The sequence below is a fragment of the Lepidochelys kempii genome, chromosome 14 (genome assembly GCF_965140285.1).
Source record: "Lepidochelys kempii isolate rLepKem1 chromosome 14, rLepKem1.hap1, whole genome shotgun sequence".
Classification (NCBI taxonomy): Eukaryota; Metazoa; Chordata; order Testudines; family Cheloniidae; genus Lepidochelys; species Lepidochelys kempii.
This window is the reverse complement of record NC_136393.1, coordinates 40,457,538-40,480,280: the sequence shown is the minus strand read 5'-3', so window position 1 is coordinate 40,480,280 and position 22,743 is coordinate 40,457,538. Positions and strand designations below refer to the sequence as shown.

The 22,743-nt window shown below is 54.3% G+C and overlaps 2 protein-coding genes and 1 long non-coding RNA gene across 3 annotated transcripts in view; 1 reads left to right on the top strand and 2 right to left on the bottom strand.

Annotated features, from left to right (window-relative positions):
• Positions 1-22,743, bottom strand: part of LOC140904638 (uncharacterized) — an 819,798-nt gene that overhangs the window by 419,801 nt on the left and 377,254 nt on the right.
• LOC144929355 (C-type lectin domain family 2 member D2-like) overlaps positions 1-22,743 on the bottom strand; it is a 287,754-nt gene that overhangs the window by 54,640 nt on the left and 210,371 nt on the right. The window contains 3 exon segments of the mRNA XM_078848675.1: positions 2,232-2,335; positions 3,088-3,275; positions 5,585-5,683. Of these exon segments, the coding sequence (XP_078704801.1) occupies positions 2,232-2,335; positions 3,088-3,275; positions 5,585-5,683 (391 nt within the window).
• LOC144929471 (uncharacterized) lies at positions 18,292-20,335 on the top strand. The gene is made up of 4 exons (XR_013634698.1): positions 18,292-18,379; positions 19,271-19,417; positions 19,807-19,938; positions 20,082-20,335. It is a non-coding gene; the product is annotated as an uncharacterized LOC144929471 (long non-coding RNA).

Genomic DNA, 22,743 nt, shown 5'->3' with positions numbered 1-22,743 from the left:
TGAAAAGAAACATTTTAATAGAAGAAACAGTAAAAAGAAAAGGATCACCTCTGTAAGATCAGGACGGTAAATACCTTACAGGGTAATTAGATTCAAAACATAGAGAATCCCTCTAGGCAAAACCTTAGGTTACAAAAAGACACACGGACAGGAATATTCATTCTATTCAGCTCAACATATTTTATCAGCCATTTAAAGAAATCATAAGCTAACGCATATCTAGCTAGATTACTTACTAAGTTCTAAGACTCCATTCCTGTTCTGTCCCTGGCAAAAGCCTCACCCAGACAGACACAGACCCCTTTGATGTTCTGCCTCTTTCCAGCTTTTGAAAGTATCTTGTCTCCTCATTGGTCATTTTGGTCAGGTGCCAGCGAGGTTATCCTAGCTTCTTAACCCTTTACACGTGAAAGGATTTTTCCTCTGGCCAGGAGGGATTTTAAAGGTGTGTACCCTTCCCTTTATATTTATGACACCATCACATACACCTCAGGTTTGCTACAGATCCACCGTCTTCCCATGTAGCACCGTGAGCTGCTGACCCCTTTCTCGTCGTTCAGATACGCACAGTCACCTCCTCCTCTTAAGTGAAACCTGCCACACAGAAGCCAGGGAGCTGCAGTCAGGCAGAGGCCGGGCATTTCACACCAGTCCCAGCCAGGGGAGCCATTCTCTACAGTGCAGGCCTGAGTGCGGAGCAGCTACTCTCCCAGCCCCTCAGGAGCAGAGCTCAGGACAGCGGGGGCTTTGCAGAACCGCTGACTGTTCCTGACCCTCTATGCTGAGCAGCCCACAGGGGTGCTGAAGAATGGACAGTCCCCAGCAGGACAGAGAGAATTTGTTAGACTGATTGTCAAAAGGGACCGGCCCTCTAACAAGAGGGGCAGACCATCACCAGAACCAGACGACTGAGCAGGAAAAGCGGGGGACAGGAAGGATCTCGCCTCCTTGAAACACATGGAGCAGAACCAAGATGACACTGAAAGAAGAAATTGCATTCAGGGGTTTCCTTCTCCGTTGATCTATAACTCTTGAGCTTTCCATTGGGCATGGGGGAAAAAGAGAGTGTTGAAGAAGTTCCTTTGTGAAAGCATGTGTTCCTTGTTTGTAACCCTCACGTAAGTCTCCCAGAGTTCATCTGGTGTGGAGGGTGGAGCTCTAGGGACAACATGCCTCTCGGGAGATTTGGGAGGGTTCAGCACTGGTTTTGGATCCTACAGCAGCTGATCTGCAGGGTCCCACATCCTAAGGAGCATACCAGACAGGGAGTCTGTACCCCAGGAGAATGCCACAGAGGCTCGAACTCAGGACAGTGTCTGGTAGCTCTTCAGACCCAGTGAGGCTGGAAGCAGGTGGGATCCAAAGGTTGGGTCCAATACAGCAGAATGGGGACTGTCCATTGGGGAGCCCTGACCCAGCGCCAAAAGAGCCTGATTTTTCAAAGTACTGAAGTAACCCAGACCAGAGAAGTGGGGGGGGTCTCCATCCCCCTCTAATGGCTGGCCTGCAAAAGAGCTTTATCAATCGGGGGGGAGTTTCAGTTAAAGAAGTGGATTCTTTCGCTCCTATGGCAGAGGCTCATGCTTCTACTGCTGAAGTCCCAGGGTTCAAGCAGCGCTGGTTTTGTGATCACACTTGGAGCCCACTGAAACCCATCGCGGGGTGTTGGGCAGCCATCACTACTGTACCCCGTTCCCGTGGGAGCCCCAGGCGTCCAGCACCTGTGAACCGCAGGCTCCTTTAACATCGGTGCCTTGTTGCGGATTCAGAGGCCTCACCAGCCAAGTCACTCAAACCTGCCGGCTGCAATCCCCAGCGGGACCTGCACCTGCCATGCAGTGCTCGGCATGCTGCCCTCTCCAGCAGCCACTGTTAACCTGAGCTCCCTGCTGCCTCCTTTCCCCAGGGCGGGTCAGACACCCCAGGGACCTTGCTGAAGAGGGCTGGGGGAGAACAGCGAGTGTCCCAGCTGAAATCCCAGCGCGCAGCGAGGGCATCTCTGGCTATGGCGGGCTCTGTCTCCGGCCCAGCACCGTGCTGCGGGGAGGAGCCGAGAGTTCAGGGACACGCCGGCTCCCATCGGTCTCCGATACACGCAGGACGCGAACGGACCAGGGTCGTGTCTGGTGGTTTCACGAGCACTGAATGGTGGATCTACCTGAGCTCAAACCGCTCAGACACCAGAATCCCCAAGCCCAGGGAATTAGTCCAGAGGGGTGAGAGAGACTCACAGGTGGTTGAATATGGTGCCATTGGCCCATTTCCAGGGCTGACCCTGCTCCCTCCAGAGGCCGATCCAGTGGTCATAGACACCCTTATGGCGCAGCAGGAACACCTTAAAGAAAGCTGAGGGACAGCAGGTATCAGCCCCACCTCCCATGCTCCCCCCCTCACCGCCCCTCCAGGGCTCTGTGCTGCAGAGAATCCCAGTCACATATTGAAGGGTGCTCAGTTTATTTTCAGGGGGGATTTTCCCCTCCCTCTTGCAAAGCACAAGATCCCCCGGGCAGTCTTAACCCTCCCACCGCACACAGCAGCCCCACCCCGGTGCTCCCAGTCACCCACACCCCAAGTCCCTCTGAGCTGGGGGCAGCTGTTGGGTCTGAGCTCTCTGCAGAGACGGCTCTTCTCACAGAGCAGCCACCGCTCACCCCAGCAAGGCAGGAGGAGGGAGGGAGGCAAGCTGAAGTGGGAGGGGTCAATGTGAAAGGATCCCCTCCTCCCCCGCCTCCTCAGCTGGCTGCTCCTTTCCCATCCCCACAACAGGAGCACTGGCTGGGTTCTCAGTCCCACTCCAGCAGCCAGCAGGCCAGGAGATGCTTGAGCCAGCCCTGCCCTAGACAGAAGCTGTCTCCCTATTTGGGGAGGGGGGCAGCGGAGAATGGGCAATCCCTGTGATCACACACAGGCAGTAGGGCCCTGGGCCCAGCCAGGGCTGGCGTTCAGCGGCTGGAAGTTCATTCACTCCGGCCTCCCAGCACGGGAGGGCTCACAGCTGCTCCTCACCCCATGGGGCAGAGCCCAGGTCCTGCTGCAGCAGCCATCCCTGTGCCCAGATTAGTGTCTGGCAACTCGAGAGTCTCTCACCGTTTCCTGCTCACTGTCGATCCCAGCCAGGGAGGCACCCGGGGCAGAGCAGCGGCTTCGGCTGTCGGTCCAGCTCCCTTCCGTCTCTGAGAAATAGTAGCATTTCCCTCGGTATCCTTTCCAGCCGTCCGGGCATGAGGGGCTCGCAGGGGGGCACAGATCAGCTGATGAAAGCTGAGAGGTCAGCGCTGAGAATGAGACAGTCACATGGAGGGTAAGAATTGCAACGAGAATTGGGCATTTGACTGGTACAAAAATTGGTCAACTGACCAGTCAAATCTGTCAAAGAGTGGTCAGATATTTTAAAATACCAATTTATCAGAATTGGTTACCTCCCGCCAGGAACAAAAAAGAGCAAGACGTCATTGTCTCCAGTAGGTTTAGCTTTCGATAGATATGGATCTACCTAATTTTTTTAAAAATGTACTTCACTGAGTTATTTTAGCTCAGAAAAAAAAGGCAAAACAATGAAACCAAGTTCTGGAAAACACCAGTGAGGCTCCAAGACGCAATCCGAAAGGCAGGCTGCCTCCTACCCCCAGGGCTCTCGCTGGAGCATTTGACTGCTGCCAAACAGGCAGTCAATTGACCGGCTTGCCAAGCCCATTGGGACCCCCAGCTGGGGCTGGTCCACTGCAATCAGATGCAGGGGGACGGAGACGTTTGTCACTGTAAATTTGCCTGGCAAGAAGGATTCCAGGGACACTCCCAGCCTGCGAGGGACTGACACAGCTCAGAGCATTTCACCCCAGGCACAAGATCAACAGCTGGACGTTCAACCTAGCAACAAACAGCAGGTGAACAACTGAGAAGAATGTGGGAACTTTCACTCAGGGACATGAAAGCCACAAGGGGGCGCCAGAAACCACAGCCATGGGAAGTGACCTGTTGCACTGTGGGCCAGGAATGATGGAACTTAATTCACCTCCTATCTGCAGACTTTTCTCTCCCCAAACACAGCAGCAAGAAAGGCACTTTCTGGAAGCCCTCACGGCTGTGTAACCCTTTCAGAGCCATGAAAGAGCAGCAGTGGGGTCACCCATAAGTGACACCAAAGAGGATTTGAAAGGCCTGTCTAGTTGAGAGGAGTTGGACTCAAACCCCTCCAGATGTTTTCGAGCACGTCACTTTTGTTTGCACCACAGTAACTCGGTAGCTGGTTTTCAAGCCTTCCCATGTGGCTGGCGCTCAGCGAGGAACAGACACTCTAAGTTGGGAAGAGTTAGGAAACGTGGCAGCGGTGATCAGAAAGCGAGCATGTGTTCACCTCACTCACAAGGCATGTCTGACCCTGTAGATTTCACTGTCCAGTGCACGGTAGCCCACACCCCTGCCCTACTGAACTGAGCAGAGAAGTCAGTGACTAACAATTGATGGCACAGGCTGTCTCCACCATCCATCTCCAGCTCAGATGCCACATGTTCTGCAGAGCTCCCTGCACCTGCAGGTGTGTAACCAACCTTAAGCTCACAGATTCCCACCTTACACAGCGAGAACCAATGCTGCCCATTGCAACAGCCTGCCATTACAGCAGGGAGCTGGGATTCAGGGCGCATCTGTATCCGAGCAATCTGCACCAGTATAATCACAGTGACGCAGTGACATCAGGGCAAACACCTCCTGGAGATGCGCTGGAGCAGTGCGGCTCGCTCTGGTAACTTCCTGCAGCAAACTGCACCAAGGCAAGCTCCTTTGTGCACCAGTGCAGTGCGTCTGCTTTAGCGGTTTGCACCAATTCAACTACACGGACGTCATGACATCGGCACAGAGGATTCCTAATGCAGACGGACCTGGATTCAATCCCCTCTGCCAGCTGCTAAACCCTCCTGGGGCCCAGTGATCGGATCCCAGGACAATAGAGAAATCCCACCCCCGACATTCCCCAGCACGCCCTGCCCCTGACAACGGGGGGATACAACAGGGTTCATGTTCACCGCAAACAGACGCCCTCTGCAGGAGCACACGCTGTCTGTGCAGCCCGGGGGAGTGAATGGTGCTAAGGGACACTTCATGGCCAAGCTCAGCGATTGGGGGGTTTCCACACTGCGCTGGTGGAGGGGTCTTGACTTAATTCTATGGCTCATTTCAATAACACGGCAGCACCTGCCGCCCAGCCACAGGCGTGACCTGAAGATCCAGGAAGGCCAAGCTGGTAACCTCAGAGTAACACAGGGAAGGCAAAGGGCTCAGGGTTGCACTGCATCCTGTCCCACTGGACACCCTGGTCAGGGACTGCTTCATGGCGCGTGGCAAAGGTGACTTGGGTCCAAAGTGCTCAGAGATGGGCTGGGGGGGCTAATGTCAGTCAGATCGTCCTGACACAGAGAGTGCCCAGGTGCAGGGGTCTGGGAGGAAGATCCCCCAGGAATCCTCTGCCCCAGGGGCAGAAGCCGGACAGGCCGGGAGGAGAGAGTGAGTGTGGCAGGTCACGGGGGAATGGGATGGGCGGAGATCATAGATGGAGGGGAAGGGAGCGGGGCGGAAGCTGGGAACTCACCTGCCAGAGCAATGATGGCAGCAATCAACGCAGACCATACAACTATCACTGCAACCACAACTCTACAGGTTGGACTTTTCTTGCAGTTCCAAGGAGGGTCTGAAACAGAAAGACCCGTCAGGCAGGGCTGGGAGGACACGTCTCACTGACAGCACCGGGGCTGGAGCTGCCCTGCAACATGCACCGTTCTTGTCTAGTTTTTGTAAAGCTCTCCAACACCACTTTCTACAAACCATTACCCTCTGATCCCACTGAGGGTTTCCAAAAGTTAGTGCCTGTCTCACCCACCGCAACCTGCAAGGTCTCGTGCCAGCAAAGGGAAGCTGCTCCCAGATCTGGAGCTGCATTCGCATGTCCTGAGGGCTGTCCTGCACCATGGTCACTACGGGCAGGTAGGTCATCAACCTCCATCTCTGTCCCAGCTGCAGGATGGCCTCTGGTTCCTGCTCCCTCAGGCACCTGGAGATACTGAAAAAGGGGTGGGGTTGGCAGAACAGGAGAACACCCCATGAGGTTAAGAAATGGCAGTGAGAGCCTTTTCCCTCCCTGGGAGATTATGGTGTCCCTCTGTGGGGACTCCCTTCCTGGCAGATGCTAGTGAGCTATTGAAAGAGCTCAGCCTGTTTAGATTATAAAAAAGATTGGGTGGTGACATCATTGAAGTGTTGAAGTGACTTCATGGAGAGAAAATATTGGGTATTAAAGGGCTCATTAATCTATCAGAGAAAAGCATAACAAGACCCAGTGGCTGGAAACTCAAAAGAGACCAATTCGTATTAGAAAGAGGGCACACATATTCAATAGTGAGGACGAATCACCAAAGGAAGAAACTAGAAAGGGAAGTGGTGGGAATTCCCCACCTCTTGATGTCTTCTAATGAAGACTAGATGCCTTTCTGGAACGTGTGTAGTCAAAAATTAGCTCCTATGCTCTACAGAAAGCATGTGATATGCAGGGGGTCAGATGACACGCTCTAATGGTCTCTTCTGTCCATAAAGTCTGCTAATTGATGAAAAATGAGCCTAGCATGGGGAGAAGCCTCTGATGTTTTACTGTGTTCGGCTTGAGCCCACAATGAACGCTCATTGAGAGGGGTGATCCAGGGGAAGCAGCTGAAACATCCAATGTGGCTGGACAGGGGCAGGACATCAGCACTGCAGGGGAGGGGTGGGTGTGGCAGTGACATCACAAGGGCCTTTGGCAGGACCTCAGCCTATTGGACAAAGGTGGTAGGGAGGCGATGACCTCACAGAGAGATCTTGACATCAGCCAGGCAGGACAGGGGTGCAGGACAGGGGCCACCTCGGAGATCCCTGTGGCTTTGCTTCAGCACGTCTCCTTCTCGAGGTCTCTCCTAGAGGACTGAGAGAGCATTCACTTTCACATTCGTGAGCGCAAGGAGGACCCTCTTCGGAGTTTTCTCCTTTTCTTTTAGTGGTTTTGCTCGAAAACAGACGTCCCTGTATAGAAGGTAAGAGCCTCGGAGAGGTTTGGAACCTGTTCAGTCTGATCCATCAGGTGTCGGCTGATTTTTAGGAATGGAAAACACTAGATTGCGGGGGCAGCATTTTATTTCCGACCTAAGACTTTGTCCCTTAGAATTACTGGGGACATTGGGGTTTCTCCTTTTTGTTTTCCCTTTTCCTGTCTCTCCCTCCTTTCTCGTCTTCTCTTGCATCTTTGTCCTTTTCCCCTGCTTTCCTTTCACCACCAGGACCTGTCTGTGCGTGTGGAGTTGGGGACGGAGGGAGGGAGGGGGGGTTGCACTCCAACTCTCATTGCGGGAGGCCCTCCCAAAGACATGTGGCTGGAATAGTGCTCTAAGAGTGACTCCCTCCGGTGGTGACCCGGGACATCTGGTGAGAACTCTCAGCTTTCTGCTTCTCAGAGTCTCAATGCTGATTGGGGGAGTTTGGGGCTATTGTGAGGGAGGAGGCTCAGGTCCTTGTGACCCTCTTTTAAGACCAAGGAAATAGGGCGTAACCAAACATGTATTTGATTGCACTTGCCGCTTTTCTCCATTCATTGTCTTGGAGTAATTCACGATTCTCTCTCTAATGGGCTAGTTCTTCTAAAATACTTACTAAAGAATTAGGTTTTAATAAAGCCAAATGCAACCCCATACCTCCAGTAACAAAGGAGTCAGGCGGCACCCTACAGAATTGGGGACAATCCGCTGGAAAGCAGTGACCCTGAAAAGGATTTTGGGGTCATAGTGGACAAGCTGTTCAACAGGAGCTGTCAATGTGAAACTGTGTTAAAAAAGGTTAAAGCCATTCTTGGCTGGATAGAGTAGTGAGGATGGAAAGGGAAGTGAAAGAGCATTGGTGAGACTGATGTTGGAATGTTGAATCCAGTTCTTGTGTCCACATTTTGAATATTATGTTAAAACAATTGGAGAGGGTGCAGAAAAGATTCATAACTGAGTGATGGGGATGATGCCCTATTATGAGATATTGAAAAAGCTCAATCTGCTTAGTATATACAAGAGAAGAATGAGAAGTGAGTTGCTTGACTTCATGGAGAGAAAATGTTGAGTATAAAAGGGCTCTTTTATGTCTCAGAGAAAGGCATGACAAAACCCCATGGATGGAAGCAGAAATCAGAAAAAGGATAATGACAATAAGACCCAGATTTGTAAGAGGGTGGTGTTAGGGGGCTTATTCCTTCACCCACTTACTTCCCTGGTCCTTCTCACATGAACAGAGAGCAACAATACCCGAAGTCCAAAGGTGCAAACAATTCGATGTTTATTGGGGTGAACTTCCAGCAAGCATGATTCCAGTTTCCTTCCTTAGTATCCTCCTTCCCAGCTCTGACACCACAGAGCCTTACACCTATGTCCCTGTTCCGATTCCTGCCCTTAGCCAAGCATGATTCCAACTTCCTTACTCCCATTCCCTGTTCCCATTTCCCCCTTTAGCAAAACATGATTCCAATTTTCTTACCCCCATTCCCTGTTCCCATCTCCCCCTTTAGCAAAACATGATTCCAATTTTCTTACCCCCATTCCCTGTTCCCATCTCACACACCCACATGCCCACCCCCCCCACCCCCCCACCCCCCATTGACTACAGATTATATAGTAAAACTTGAGTTCTGCTTAGCTATACCTTAACCAATCATTTTCCTGAAATTTAACTAACCAATCCTAACATATTGTAACATGATTATGTAACCAATTATATCCCACCACCTCAATTAGTTTACACCTAGCAAAATTAATTATACAGCAGACAGGAACAATCACAGAACCAGACAGAGATTATACAGACAAACAACAGCAAAGTGGGAACTATAATGACAAAACAATACAGAAGTGAGGATTTCACATCCCAGCTATTGATAAGTGAGTTCTTGCCAGACAGGATGCTATCAAACTAAGTTTCCTTTCACATTTTCTAGGCACTTCCCTTTCTCTGGAGGTGATAGGAATACAATCCTGTCCTGATACTGCCTAACAGCCCAATAGCACCTTATTTCAATGTGACTAGTTTGGAATGTGAGGATGTGACCGTTCGCTTCCCAGTTTATGGCTGCCTCTGCTGCTTAGCCAAAGGCCTTAGCCTAAGAACAGGGCCTCAGACTGTCACAGTAAGAGAAGGCCCTTACACCAGCAGACAGTGATTTTGATTCTTTCTTTTATACCTCTATCACTAGCCAAGTGATAAGAATACACCTAAATTCTTAGAGTATAGGCCTTTGCAGACAGGCCTGAATATCTATATCCTAACAGGTGGTTTGTCATTGGCACAAAGTACCAAGAGAAATGATGGCTTCTCCATCTCTTGATCTCTTCGAATAAAGACTAGATGCCTTTCTGGAAAATGTTTGAGTAAAAGAAAAGCCCAGCTCTTCTGACATACAGGAGGCCTTAGGATACGCAGGGGATCAGATTAAATGCTCGAATGGTTCCTTCTGGCCATAAAGTCAACTAACTTGTGAAAACTTAATTGCGGCCTGGGGAAGAACTTCTGTGTTCTACTATGTAGTCGGTGTCACCCCACAAGGAAGTGACATTGAGTGGGGTGATCCAGGGGAAGCGGCTGAAACATCCAATGTAGCTGGACAGGGGCAGGACATCAGCACTGCAGGGGAGTGGTGGGTGTGGCAGTGACATCACAAGAGCCTTTGGCAGGACCTCAGCCTATTGGACAAAGGTGGTGGGGAGGCGATGACCTCACAGAGAGAACTTGACATCAGCCAGGCAGGACAGGGGTGCAGGACAGGGGCAAGCTCGGAGATCCCTGTGGCTTTGCTTCAGCACGTCTCCTTCTCGAGGTCTCTCCTGGAGGACTGAGAGAGCATTCACTTGCACGTACATGAGCGCAAGGAGGACCCTCTTTGGAGTTTTCTCCTTTTCTTTTAGTGGATTTGCTCGAAAACAGACGTCCCTGTATAGAAGGTAAGAGCCTCGGAGAGGTTTGGAACCTGTTCAGTCTGATCCATCAGGTGCTGGCTGATTTTTAGGAAAGGAAAACATTAGATTGTGGGGGCAGTATTTTATTTCCGACCTAGGATTTTGTCCCTTAGAATTACTGGGGACATTGGGGTTTCTCCTTTTTGTTTTCCCTTTTCCTCTGTCCCTCCTACCTTTCTCTTCTTGCTTCCTTTGTCCTTTTCCTCTGCTCTCCTCCCACCACCAGGAGCTCTGTGTGTGGAGCAGGGTCCGGGGGGGTTGTGGGAGGCCCTCACAGAGAGGTGAGACTGGACTAGTGCTCCGAGAGTGATCCCCTCGGTGGTGCCCGGGGCCATTCTTTGGGCTATTTAATGAGAACCCTTAGCCTCCCACCCCTCAAAGTCTCAACCTTGATTGGCTGAGGAGGGGGCTATTGACAGGGAGGAAACTCTGGTCTTTGTTGTTCTCTTTTATGACCAAGCAAATAAGTCACAATCAGTTATACGTTTGACCAATGTGGATGCTGCTCTCCATTCATTGTCTCGGAGCAGTTCATGATCCTCTCGAACATTCCAGTTCTTCTGAAATAATTGCTGAATAATTACTATGAACAATTGTTGGTCTGTAGCTCATTTGAGAGCAATTCTGCTACTGACTGGCTGCATCAGCTAAGACAAGTCCCTGCTCCTTTCTCAGCCTTCGTTTCTCCTTCTGTCAAGAATGAATAACAATCCTCTCCCACTTACCTCACCATGGGTGGATGCTGGGGATCCACTGAACAGTGTCACTCGGAGCAGTGCAGACTAGGGGGTGTCCTATCACACTGAGCCATATCAGATTATAACCTAATATTCAATTTGATTTGTATTTTATTGTTTTGGAATTGTGAAAAGCAGCAACTACTTAGCTCAGAGTGAAGCATCTCATCCAATTTTCTAGAGCATAGTGTCTCCCCTTTGTGTATGATGAGACAGTTGAATGCACTGTGACGGACAGGAGATGCTCTTGTTTTGCAAATAGATATTTTTGCAAAGAATTTTCATCCTACTTGTTATGATTTCAAGAAACAAAGTGGTTTCGTTTGAATGGATTTTCTGACAGAAAAAGGTTTCCATGAAAATGTTCACCCCTTATTTCCTGGGCCTTATCCCTGCCTCTGGGGGGTTGTTGTCTGTTAGTTAGAACAGGAATCAGGACAGTTGTCTTCTCTTTCTGTCTCCGTCACCGCTTCGCTGTGTGACACCTTGGGTAGGTCCAATGGGAACAGGGTCAATTCTCTAACTCCAGGCAGCAGGAAGCCTGGGTGAGATAAGGGATGTTAAGGCCATCTGCGAAGGAGAAAGGGATGTTTCCAGGTGTTGAATGTCAAGAACTCTAAACTTTGCTAAAATGGATAGTCTCGAGAAACAAGAACTAGTTGGGGCCAAACTTTAACCATTGTCTTCTATAAAGCCCATTCAGGAATGTGAGTCCCAGAGAGCCATAGAGAGGGGGAGCAACTTGCCCAAAGTCCCACAGATCAAGAGGCAGCAATGGAAGCAGGAGTGACACTCTCTCTCAAAGGCAGGGGGACCAGACATTAGGGCCTGGTTGCAATTGCCAGCTGTGGGAGGGAGTGTGCGGCAGTGGTCAGTGAAGGGGTCCATCCATGGTTCTGACACTCGGTGTGACCCTGTGGTCGCAGCTGAGGCCCGTTTGCCGTCAGTAGGGTTGGGGTCCCATGGCTACAGCCCAGTGGGTTTGGGAGGCTCCAGGAAGGTGAGTAAAGTGCTGGGATGTCAGGATCCCGGAGGCGCTGTCACCTCCGCCCTAGGGCCGTGTTCTGCACCCCCTGCTGCTGGCTGAGTTTCTCCGTCCCTTGGCAATCAGACAGACTCTTGTTTTCACAGCCAGTCGATCGCCCTCGTGTCATCACCCTGCCTGCTGGCTGGGCAGGGTAACTCCTGAGGTCACCACCCTCTCCAGCCTGCCTTGGGCTTGGAGAGTGAGGAGGAGGGTGAGGGACGTCTGCTGACCCTGAACATCCGCCATCCATTGTACCATCACTGAGAGCACGTGAGTGGCATTCGGGTTCCTCGGTGTGTTCCCCTCTCTGTCTGGGGGAGAGACTATCTCCAAAGGGGGATTTCATTTGCAAACAGCCCCCAAGAGCCCCTCACTCTTAGGCCAGGCAGGGGCTTCTCCAGAGCCGTCTCCAGTGTGTTTGGAAAGGTTCCAGCAATGGGGCTTCCCAGCCCTTCCCCTCCCAGCCCTTCCCTCCCAACCCTTCCCCAGGCTGAGAGTCTCTGAGGTGAGCCAGACCCTGTGAGCTGCTGAGCCTGGAAATCAATGGGGAATGAGGAGGGCTCTGTGCTTCCTGTGCCGAGGGCCTTTGTGACTTTGATGTGAGGAATGATTTCCCAGGAGAAGTCCGGACTCCTGGGTTCTGTTCCTTCTCTAGCCTGGGTGGGAGAGTGGCCTGGGACGACAGGAGGGGACTGCTTCTCCAGAGTAACCGATGGTCTTTGGGACTGACCTCATTGCTGGAAAAGGATGAGACTTCCTGGCTATTGCAGCAGCAGGGATTACGAGGGGGAACGTTGGGAGCGGATCATGCAATGAACTCCTGCCCGTGTGTGTAGATGGCATTCCCTGCACTCCTGTGCGGGCAGAGGGGGCGGCTGTGGTTGGAGGAGGGAGGAGGAGGGACGGAAAAGGCCCAGGAGTGAAAGGCTGCCTTGAGCCCAGTCTCACCCCTGCTCCCCGCTCGGTTCCAGGATGGCCAGGCTCCTGCGGATGTTGCGGAGGAAGGCTCTGCAGGTGGCCCCAGAGCCTGAGGGAAGCAGCTGCCGTCTTCCCAAGGGGCAGAGCAACCCCTGCATCCCTGCTGGCGGGGAAGCAGCTCCCGTCCAGGCCAGACGGCGGAAGTGCCCGGCCTTCTGGAAAAGGACCCCGGCTCCCGGAGCAGGCGCCGAGCTGGGAGAGGCCCCGACTAGGCCCCAATGGAGCTGGCCCAGGCTGCGGTTTGGCAGACAGGACCCAGCCCAGGAGGGGCGCCGGGCAGGGTGGCTCTGGGGCTTGTTGTGTGGGCAGCAGCGGCCCCAGGAGCCCAGACCTCGTTCCCATCAGGAGGCATCGCCCTGCCCAGTCTCTGAGGCCCTTCCAGCCCCTGCAGGCCAGGAGGGAGAAGGTCCCTGTCCCAGCACGGGCAGCTCAGCCTGGGACAGCGGCAGCACCTGGGCCTCTGGCAGCAGCCAGGCCGATGGAGGCCACTGCTTTGTTCCAGGTGAGGAGCCGGGCTGGGCTCCGGGAGGGCTGAGGACGGGATGTGAACACCCTGGGCCCAGATGCTCTCCCAGGGATACGGGGGGGGGGTCCCAGCCCAGGTGTCTGGCCTGAGCCCCGCGAACCCCACGGACAGCAGCAGCCATCACACAGCTGCCCCTTCCGCACGGGGACCTGGGGGTGGGGGCATGAAGTGCTGCTGCCACTTTGGTCCTTGCTGCTCCAGGGCCGGGGGAATCGGCACCTCCCCTGGAGTCCTGGCCAGTGGAGGGGGGGTTCTTCTCTGGGCTTCTGCAGCTGTTGGGGGCTGAAGGCATCCCTGAGAGGGAGGTTTGGGGCCCCATCTGCCCTGGGTGCCTGAGGTGGGAAGGGGGGTCTTGAATCCTGCTCTGCCCACCACGCCCCTGTCCTTCCCTCCCTGGTGCAGGGACCCCCCTGGATTCGGAGCACGAGGAAGGGGTGGACATGGCCAAAGATGAAGCTGCTCTCAAGGTCATCCGAGAGCAGCTCCAGTGCAGAGATAAGGTACAAATGTTCCCCACTGGGCTGGAACCAAGATTGTCCTGTCCCTTCCCAGGATCCCCACCCCCTGCCGAGGGTCTTGTGCCTCCTGATCCACCACCCCCAATGGGACCCTTTTACATCCATGATGTGGGACCCCCAAGATGGGGGTGTCCCACAACAGCCAAAGTCATCTCCCCCCACAGGCACTGTCCCAGTTCCTGATCCTGCTTGTGTAGGAGTGGGGGGGGATTTGGACAATAGGCGGGTCCCCACAATCCCCCATTGAGGCCTGAGCCCTGGAGCTGGTGTGGGTGGGGCAGGAAGGTCCCTCATTAACAGGTTGTCTCTCGCTATACCCCACTCCCGGTGGGTACAGGATGAGGGGCAGCAGCTCCTGTTCCTTCAGGCCATCTACCCCGCATGTCTGGCTGCACGGGAGAGAGGGGAGGACACGCTGGAGCCGCGCTGCTGCAAGGCGGCTGTGGTGAAGAGGATCGTGGTGAGTGAGACACGCCATACGGCAGCTGGAGGGAGGGGGAGAATTGTGGGGCTGGGGGGCAGCTGAGAGTGGGGGACAAGGAATCTCATGGTCCCAGCTCAGTCGTCGGGATGGGGCTGAATGGGGGCAGTTTTGACAGGGAGGAGGAGAGAAGGGGATTGGGAGTGAGCTGGGCAGGAATCCGAGAAGGGGGACAAGTCGGATGGGCAGGAAGGAATTGGAGGAGCGGGAGGTGGTGGGGGATCCTGCTGGCCATGTGGGGCACTGGCTGTGTCATCTCCTCACTGGGAGGCGTCAGTCGGGCCTGAATCTCACACGCTCCTTTGTCTCTTTCACGTCTCACAGGAGCTCATCGAGGAGCTTCCCGATGACTCGTCACCCAGCGCCGTCCTCGCCCACTCCCTGGCTGCAGTGGGCTACCTCTGGTACTGAGACAGCCCCACCCCCCAACTCTGCCGGCTCCCCTCACCCCAGTGCTGCTCAGGCCCAAGGCTGGGAGTCACCATCACTGTCCCTCCCAAGTCACCTCCCAAGAGTGGCGCCTCTGGCAGAGATGGTGGGGTGGGGAGGGTCACTCTCTCCTGGCAGGGCTCTTCTTTTCACTCCCATAACATGACAGGGGCCTTGGGGAGGGGCTCACTCCCGGGCTCCGATACAGGAGGGGCAGCAGGCTCCAGGGAACAGCAGCTATTCCTGTCCTGCCACTGTCTGTCTGGGACACCTTGGCCTTGTCATTCCCTAGCGAAGTGCCTCAGTTTCCATTCTCGCCAGCCTGTGCCTCTATCCCTGTGGCTTGGTGTCTGTGTTGGCGACAGTCCCACCCAGTACTGCACAGTCTAATACCAGCTCCTCTCTCTTGCCAGCACCATGAAACCTGCCCTGGAGCCAGCCCTAGAGACCCACCTCTTGCGAGCTGCCCTTCACTCCGTCTTCACCCTAGGCACGGAGAAGGACACCACCGGCATCCAGGTACCTCCTCCTCCTCCATCCTCCTCCTCTTCCAGAGTAGTCCTTGGTCCCTACTCCCTTGATTCGCTGGAGCTCCAGATTTAGGGGTGGGGTAGCGGAGATGGAACAAGCTGCAGGCTTGGATCCTTCCCTCCAGCAGGGAAGAGATTACCCCTCCCTGGGGGATTTTTCTTTCTTTCTTTCTTTCTTTCTTTCTTTCTTTCTTTCTTTCTTTCTTTCTTTCTTAAGCCGTGTTTGGCCCAGAAGCCCAGGTTCCATCCATAGCAACTTGGCTGTTTCCTACTCTTCTGCCTACAAGGCCCTCTGCAGAGACCTGCTAAGCTCATGGATTAAAGGTCCAGGGGTCATCAATTCTTGCAAATTGCCTGCAGTGGGATGTGAAGGAGAGAGGCCAGGAGATGTGTTTGGGAGTCTCCCCAGTGCTTCCCAGAGACCCCTCTTCCCATCCTGTGGCAGGTGTAGGCCCAGGTTCCCTAACTCTGACCCATGCTTTGCAGACTCTGCAGAAAGTCATCGCAGAGGTCCTGGATGCCATGCTGGGGAACCTGCTGGCAGAGTCCCCAGACACAGACAGGCTCCACTTCATCTTGGAGGTGAGCCCCATTTGACCGTAACTCTTTGGGGGACTGGTAAGGAGAAACTGGAAGATCCATTTTCTACTCTGTCCTCCTAGCTGGGTCCCCAGTGGGCCGTCCTTGGTTGGTGGGTCAGTGCAATGTAGTGTCAGGTCCTTCCTTCTTGAGGAACAGAGGAAGGAGCTGGGACTCCAAGCCAGAGCTCTGCCTGGTTCTGCTGAGCACTAAGCACAGGGCTCCTGGCTGTCTTGGGGAGAGAGAGTCTGAAAATCCACCCTTCCCCCTCCCCTCCAACACACAGAGCCCATGAGATTAGGGAGCTACTTCTCAGAGAAGAGGCACATGCTCCTTCCTAGAGAAACAGGAGGGCCCCAGGGAATCAGCCCTTCCCTCTGATCTGCTCTGAAATTCCTGGGGGGATTGTGCTCTCAGTCACTCCCTACTTCCCCCCAAGGATTTGCATAGCAGGGAAGGGCCGAGGGTTCAGTCTTCTTTCTGGTGAACTGTTCAGGAATCAGGAATTCTGGGAGGATGGGACCAGCCCCTAGATTGTCCCAATCTAGAGAGATGCGGAGAAGTTGTGACCTGAAGGGTACAAGCTGCATCCTGGGGGAAAGAATCCCCTTCTAAAGCTCTGCCATCAAGGACTCAGCTATTTCCCCCTGCGCAGAATGTCTCAGGCCCCTGGGGCTGGAGGCGTGGGGGGCTCATTTGTAAAGCAGGAGCAGCTGGCCACTGAGTCTGACCTGCCTCCTTTCCCCACAGCATGTCAACCTCTGGGTCGTGTCCAGGGTGTCGCAGGAGCGAGCCAGGGCCATCAGGAGCAGCACAGCCCTGCTGAGATACACAGTCACTCTCCCTGAGTTTGACGTAAGTGAGCTCCGAGCCCAGCTTGCTGGCTCCAGGCGGAGTTGGGCTGGCTCCAGCGGGCTGCAGGATCTGCTGCTGCTGCCGGGGCTGTGGCTTAGGAGGGTTCTTCATGGGGAGGCAGAGTCAGAGCAGGACTGAGCTAGCTTGAGTCAAGTTCTTCTTGTCCTGGTTCAGTGTTGACCCTGGGCCTTTAAGGGGACCATGCTCCAGCCCCTGCTTGGCATCCCGGGCTCCCTTGGCAGCAGAGCAAATGAAGGTTCGATCTCAAGCTCCTCTCCCCCAGCATCTCCTGTAGAGGGGCTAAGGGGAAGGAGCCCTCTGGCCCAGGGCAGACAGGGAGCTGAGAGGAAAATGCTGATGGAGTCCCCTCTGCTCTCCCTTCCATTAGATCTCAGCCGAGTTCCCTCAGATGGGTCACCATGTGGCCCAGCTGGCTCTATTTGTCAGCGATCCAGACAAGGACATCAGCCGGCAGGCCAGGGAGGGGACTTACCGGCTCTACCAACTGCTGCTCCAACAGAAGGGTAAGGAACCCAGCTGGGACACGGAACCCAATAGGGGACTGAGAGTGACCATATGTTGATAATGGGACCCTAGACCATTTCTCTCAGACTGACCCCAGCCGGAGGACAAGTCTCTCTCTGCCTCTGTTCTTCTCCATTCCACTGTGCAGCCACCAATGGGATTGGAAGGACACAGAAACTGCAACCAGAATGAGGAGAAAAGTCGCTCTCTCTCTCTCTCTCTCTTCCAGGTCTGACCATACATGACGTGGAGGATCTCTGGTGCTATGACTGGCACCAGGACAGAAGGCTCTTAGGCTACAAGAATACAGCCAGAGTGGGGGAGGTAAGGGCACTGTGCCAGGGCATGACACAGCTCAGGGAGTGTAGCTGGCTGGGTTCCCTGCAGTGGAGGCCTCCTGAAGACAGGAAAAGAGCCTGCTCCTTATTTCCAGCTCACAGTTCCTCATCCAGCAACCAGTGGGACACGCTGGTGCCAAAGGTCCCACACTGGGACTGGGCCAGGAGTCTCCTTGTTCTTGTCAGGCTGCAGGTTGGATTCCCCTTGAAGAAACCAAGGAGCTGCAGAGGCCATTCCCAGCGAGGAGAGAAATCACTAAGCTGCGGGGAAGAGACCTTTGGTCTGTCAGCTCCAACCCCCTCCTCCCCTCAACAACACACGCACACTCCTCTAGCCGCTGAGGTGCAGGAGATCTCTCTGCTGGAAGCAAGACAGAGTCCCCTGTCGTCTCTGTGCCCTGCACCGCAGAGTGGGCCTGCTCACACACATTAGAGATCCATTTCCAGCCCATCCGGGCCCCTGCCATAAATTGCCTTCCCGAAAGAGCCACTGGAGGCTTTGGTCCCTCAGCATCTGCGACCTTTTAATAAAGGGGCTTCCATGAGCCCTGGGACCCTGAAAGCCTCCTGGGGAATGAACTGCCTTGGCCACAGCAGCTCTCTTCCCCGCCCTTTGGGGCACTAGACGCCATTGTACCGCCAGGACTTGGAGGCTGGCTCTGGGCAATCTACTCGAGCCTCATGTCCTCTTGGTTTTAGGTCTTTGAAAAATTCTTCTCCGTCGGGCAGAGAAGATCCTTCGTACAGACAGCATTGCTGGCCATCCACGACCCCCTGCTGCGTGTCAGCCAGGCTGGGCTGGTGCTGGTCTACTCCCTCCTGGGGGAAGCCCAGCAACTGATGGGGGACACGGTAAGCAGCTGCAACTGACTCAGAAGCTTGGGGTGGGACCCAGGGCCTCATTCCCATCCTCTCGCCATTTGCTGGCCTGCTAGCAAGGAGCCTAGTGGGGACTTCTGGCCTTCATGGACTTCTGTTCTTAGGATGTGGTGCTCTGCTATCACTCCTGGGAAGGACAGGAGAGTCCCCTAAGTGCCCTCTGGGAACCTTTCCTGCCCCACAGAGCTGCACCCATTTCCCCATGGCCTAGTGTCCATGTCACCCCAGCCACCATCGAGAGTTGCTCCCATCCCTGGCATCCTGGGAGGCCAAGGACTGACTGGTGATGGTGACTGAATGAGGCACATGGGTGTGGAAAGCTGGTCTTGCTGCTGGTAGGGCCTGACCCGCTCTCGAGAGATTGGGAGGATTCAGTCGTCAGGGGCTGCTGACCTGCCCCATTCACCAGGGCTGCCATCCTGTGGTTTCAGCTTTTGTCACTGGGGTGTCTTGGGGAAAGGTCTCAAGCTCTCCCCATTCCACTTCACTGCTGCCAGAATCCCTCCCACCCCCCGCCACCCTTCTAGAGCCCCCTCCCTGCCCTACCTGGGTGGGGATGGAGGTAGGGGTGGAAGAGAGGGTCCTCCGAACTTGAGCGGTGTCCCCAGGTGGGTTGGAGGTGGAACAGCTGTCACGGGCACTGATGGGGAAGTGGCAGGAGCTCACCCTACAAGGAGGGGGTTTGGCACTGAAGGTCACTAGAGAGGACAGCAAGCCTCCATCCTGGGGGTCAGGAGGGTGAATCTACCACTCAGACATGAGCAGCTGCTGCGTGGAAATGATGGTGCTGGTTCCAGGTGCCCTTCATCCTCCCTGATTCCTGGGGAGTGTCTCAGTCTCTGACATGTTCTCGTTCCCCTGCAGCATGAGGATGTCACAGCCAAGGTCATGGGCCAGCTTCACATGATTCGGCACTTGCACCAGATGCCCGAGGCGCTGCAAGGGCTGTGGCTCATCTGATGCTCTTCAAGGTTCCCCTCCCTGTTCAGCAAGTCCCGCTCCCTGCTGCAGGTACTGCTGTGTCTCACTATAAATGGGGGACTAGTGGAAGCAGAAATGGAGGCCCCTGGCACTCACAGGAACTCTCTCCCATCTCTGTGGAGCTGTGTCCTTCCCACGGCCCCCCAGATACCTTCATCTGGGGCAGGAGCTCTTTCCCTCACACCCATATCCCTCCCCTCTTTCCTTGATCTCACCCCCATCCCATTTCCCATGCTCCCAGGGAGAGATCTTCCTGCCCCATATGGCGCAGAAGGACCTTTGCGTCAGGGCTACAGACTGTCTGCCCAACTGAAGCTCAGGAAGCTCCACCTTTGAGGAGGTGAGGATGGGACAGAGGCTCCGGGCTAGCTTCATCTCCTGCCCTTTATTCTTCCTTTGGCCCTTCTCTGGGCTCTCAGAGTCTGACATGAAGAGGAGCCTCCTCCCCCCGTGTCTTCTAGGTCCTGGGGTGTGTGACAGCCTCCCAGATGGGTGCAAGCAGTAGTAGTTCTCAAAGAGGCCTAGAGGGAAGAGCCCACTCCCTCTTGGAGGTAAGAGCCATTGACTTCTTTGGGCAAAATGGGTTTCTTGGGGGAGAAATGGGATCCCTGCTGCATAGCCTGGCTGGGAGCTTCCCCCATCCCTGGGACAGAGACATCTTCATCAGTGTGCCACCCTTTTTTTTTCCAAGCAGGAGGCTCCCCAGAGAACTCCTCCTCAAACCTGTTCTCCTGGGAGCGTTTCTGGGAGGAGGCTCCCGTCCCTCAGTCTCCAACTCCATCATGCAGTCTCTTTCACCTAACATCTCCGCTCTCCAGCTCCACTTGCCACAGCAGGACAAACGGACCTTCAGCTCGTAGGGAACAGACTCTGACCTCCTTCTGATCAGCAATGGGGTTTCACCATCCCCTCAGCAAACCTGTCAGCCGGGCTGGACCGGATTTAAAGGAGGAGGGTATCTAACAGGGTGGCTTGGCCTATGGCTGCCTAGCCTGGGGCTAGGCCAAATTGATGACCAAGTGAGCCCCACCTGAGGGGAAACAAGGGAAAACAGCAGCAAAAGTCCAGAAGCAGAGCGAGCTGTTCAGGAGATGGCCTTGGGCCAAACCCTGGAGTCCAGGGTAGGACTGGCTTCTCTCACTGTCCCTAAGGAAGGGGACATAGAAGACCATAGAAACCCAAGAAGGGCAGGCCGAACCGAAATCAGGCTGAGGAAGAACTCCCCACGAGGGTGGAAGGCCTTGTTTCTGTTCAAGACATTTTGGGACTTTGTTTGCAAAGAGCACGACCCAGGAAGGAGTGGAGTAAAGGACAGTCACCTGGTTGGAGGGCTGAGTTCCCAGCCAACAAACTGCAAGAGTGAGTATGAGCGGGGTTGCTAGCCCAGCGAGAAAGCAATGACACAAGGCCTGGCCAGCATCTAGCAGTGAGTGAACTCTGGTACACACCCAAAGTGGCCGTGTTTAGAGCCCTGGGTAGGCTCTTCTGTGGGAATTTCCCATGGGTCAGTGGGGCCGGAATCTCTCCTGCTCCTTTGGTTTCTTGTGCTTCCCACAAGATGTCTGGTGAACTGCCCTTGGACTCTGGGCCCAGCACCGCTCAGAAATTATTCGCTACCTTCAGAGAGACAGGGCACAGCTCAGCCTGTTGGGTAGGCTGGAGAATCACACTTCACTCGAACACACAACACTGAGGTGGTTTGGGAAGTATAGTAACAAAGAAGAGATTTAAGTGATACTAAGCAAGAGAAAGAGACAAATTTCAAAGAGAGAAACAAAACACAACACACTTTGTAGTGACTAAAACTGAATCTTAACAAGTCACACTCTTTGCCTTAGCAGTTTCCAGACTAACATCTCAGCTTTCCTAACAGACCTTCTTTGATGTCCCTGTAGGGTAGAAAACTTCTCTGTCGAATCCGCTGATTTGATTGCTTCGTCTTCTGGTTTCAGACCCTCTGTTATCCTTCTGGGGTGCCTGGACCCTGATTGTAACATCTCTCTGGCCCAGCCTCTTACACAGATGTGTGCTGCAGCCAGCCCAGCGCAGGGAGCAGTGGGGACAGATGATCTCCTCCTGTCAGACCAAGCAACAGGGGTCCCATTGAGGCTTTGATGGAAGATCCCAGGCATCTCCTGGAGGTAAGAACCGTCCACTCTTCTGGGCACTTGGGGCTGTTGCAACAAAGAGGGGGCTCCTGTTCCATAGCCTATTTGTCCTCATGACTGTGTTTTTTTCTTCTCAGAGGATGCGCCCGGGACCCTGGAGACTGTTTCGTGCAGGAGGTTTGAGCAGGGAGAGATCACTCACTGTCCTGACCCCTGGGTCATTAACCCGGGTCTGCAGGGTTCCTGGGAGCAGCCACCCTCCAGCACGCCACCTGGAAGCCTACGAAAAACTGCTTACCTAGGACTGACGAAGTCCAGACCCAGTTTGAAGCTCCTATTGGCAGAGTCCCAGAGCAGCTAATCGGCCCCCGGGACCTCCTTAAACCAGCAGCAGGAACAAGAAGCTGTCTGAACAGCCGAGAACCTCCCCGGCTCTGGACCGTGTGTTGGCTGTTCCTGCTCCCACTCCCCAGGCTTGATTTCCTGGTATCTGGACTCAGGGTGACTCACCTGACTTGAGGTTCTGAACACAATTTGTTCTTTTGCTTCTGCTCTTCCAGTGTCCTGACCCAGCTGACTCTCGACTCCTGTCTTGTGAGTGTGGACTCTGCCTCTGACCACTAGGTCTGGCTGCCCATGACCCGGCCATGACAATGACTTTTCTACAATTCCTCCAATGCCCTTTTCTGCTCTCCAGCTCTGCTCTCCCAGCAAGACACACCGATGCCTTAGCTCCCAGAGTCCTGCTTACCTGCTAGTCAAGGGCTAATGTGGAGTGTTTGTCTTGCCCCCTCCCCCACCACAGCTGCTTGTCCTCGGGGACTCTCCCTAGCGCAGAGGAGAATCCCGTCCTGGCAGCAATTCAGGAAGTCACAGAGGGATGGTCTGCTCAGCTCTCTCTGCAATGCCACTGCCCGAGACCATTACGAGTGGGTGCCCAGTGACTGTGCCGGCAGCTCCTTGAGAGACTCCTGGGGGCAGGGTAGTCGTGTTTCACGATGACCGCGGGAAGCCATGCGAAGAGTGCGGCATTGAGGAGACTCTCCTGCTGTCCCAAAGGGTTTCTGTTCTCCTGCACGGTCAGACCATGGGGCCAGGTTGCAGAATGGGGAAGAGCTGTTTGGTGACGAGTCCGAGGATTCACCATACAGGTGGCAGCAGCTGCAGATCCTGAAGTCCCTGTGGTCGGGTTACCATGCGTCCGGAGTTTCCCGGACATGTCCGGCTTTTTGTGTTTTAAATTGCCCT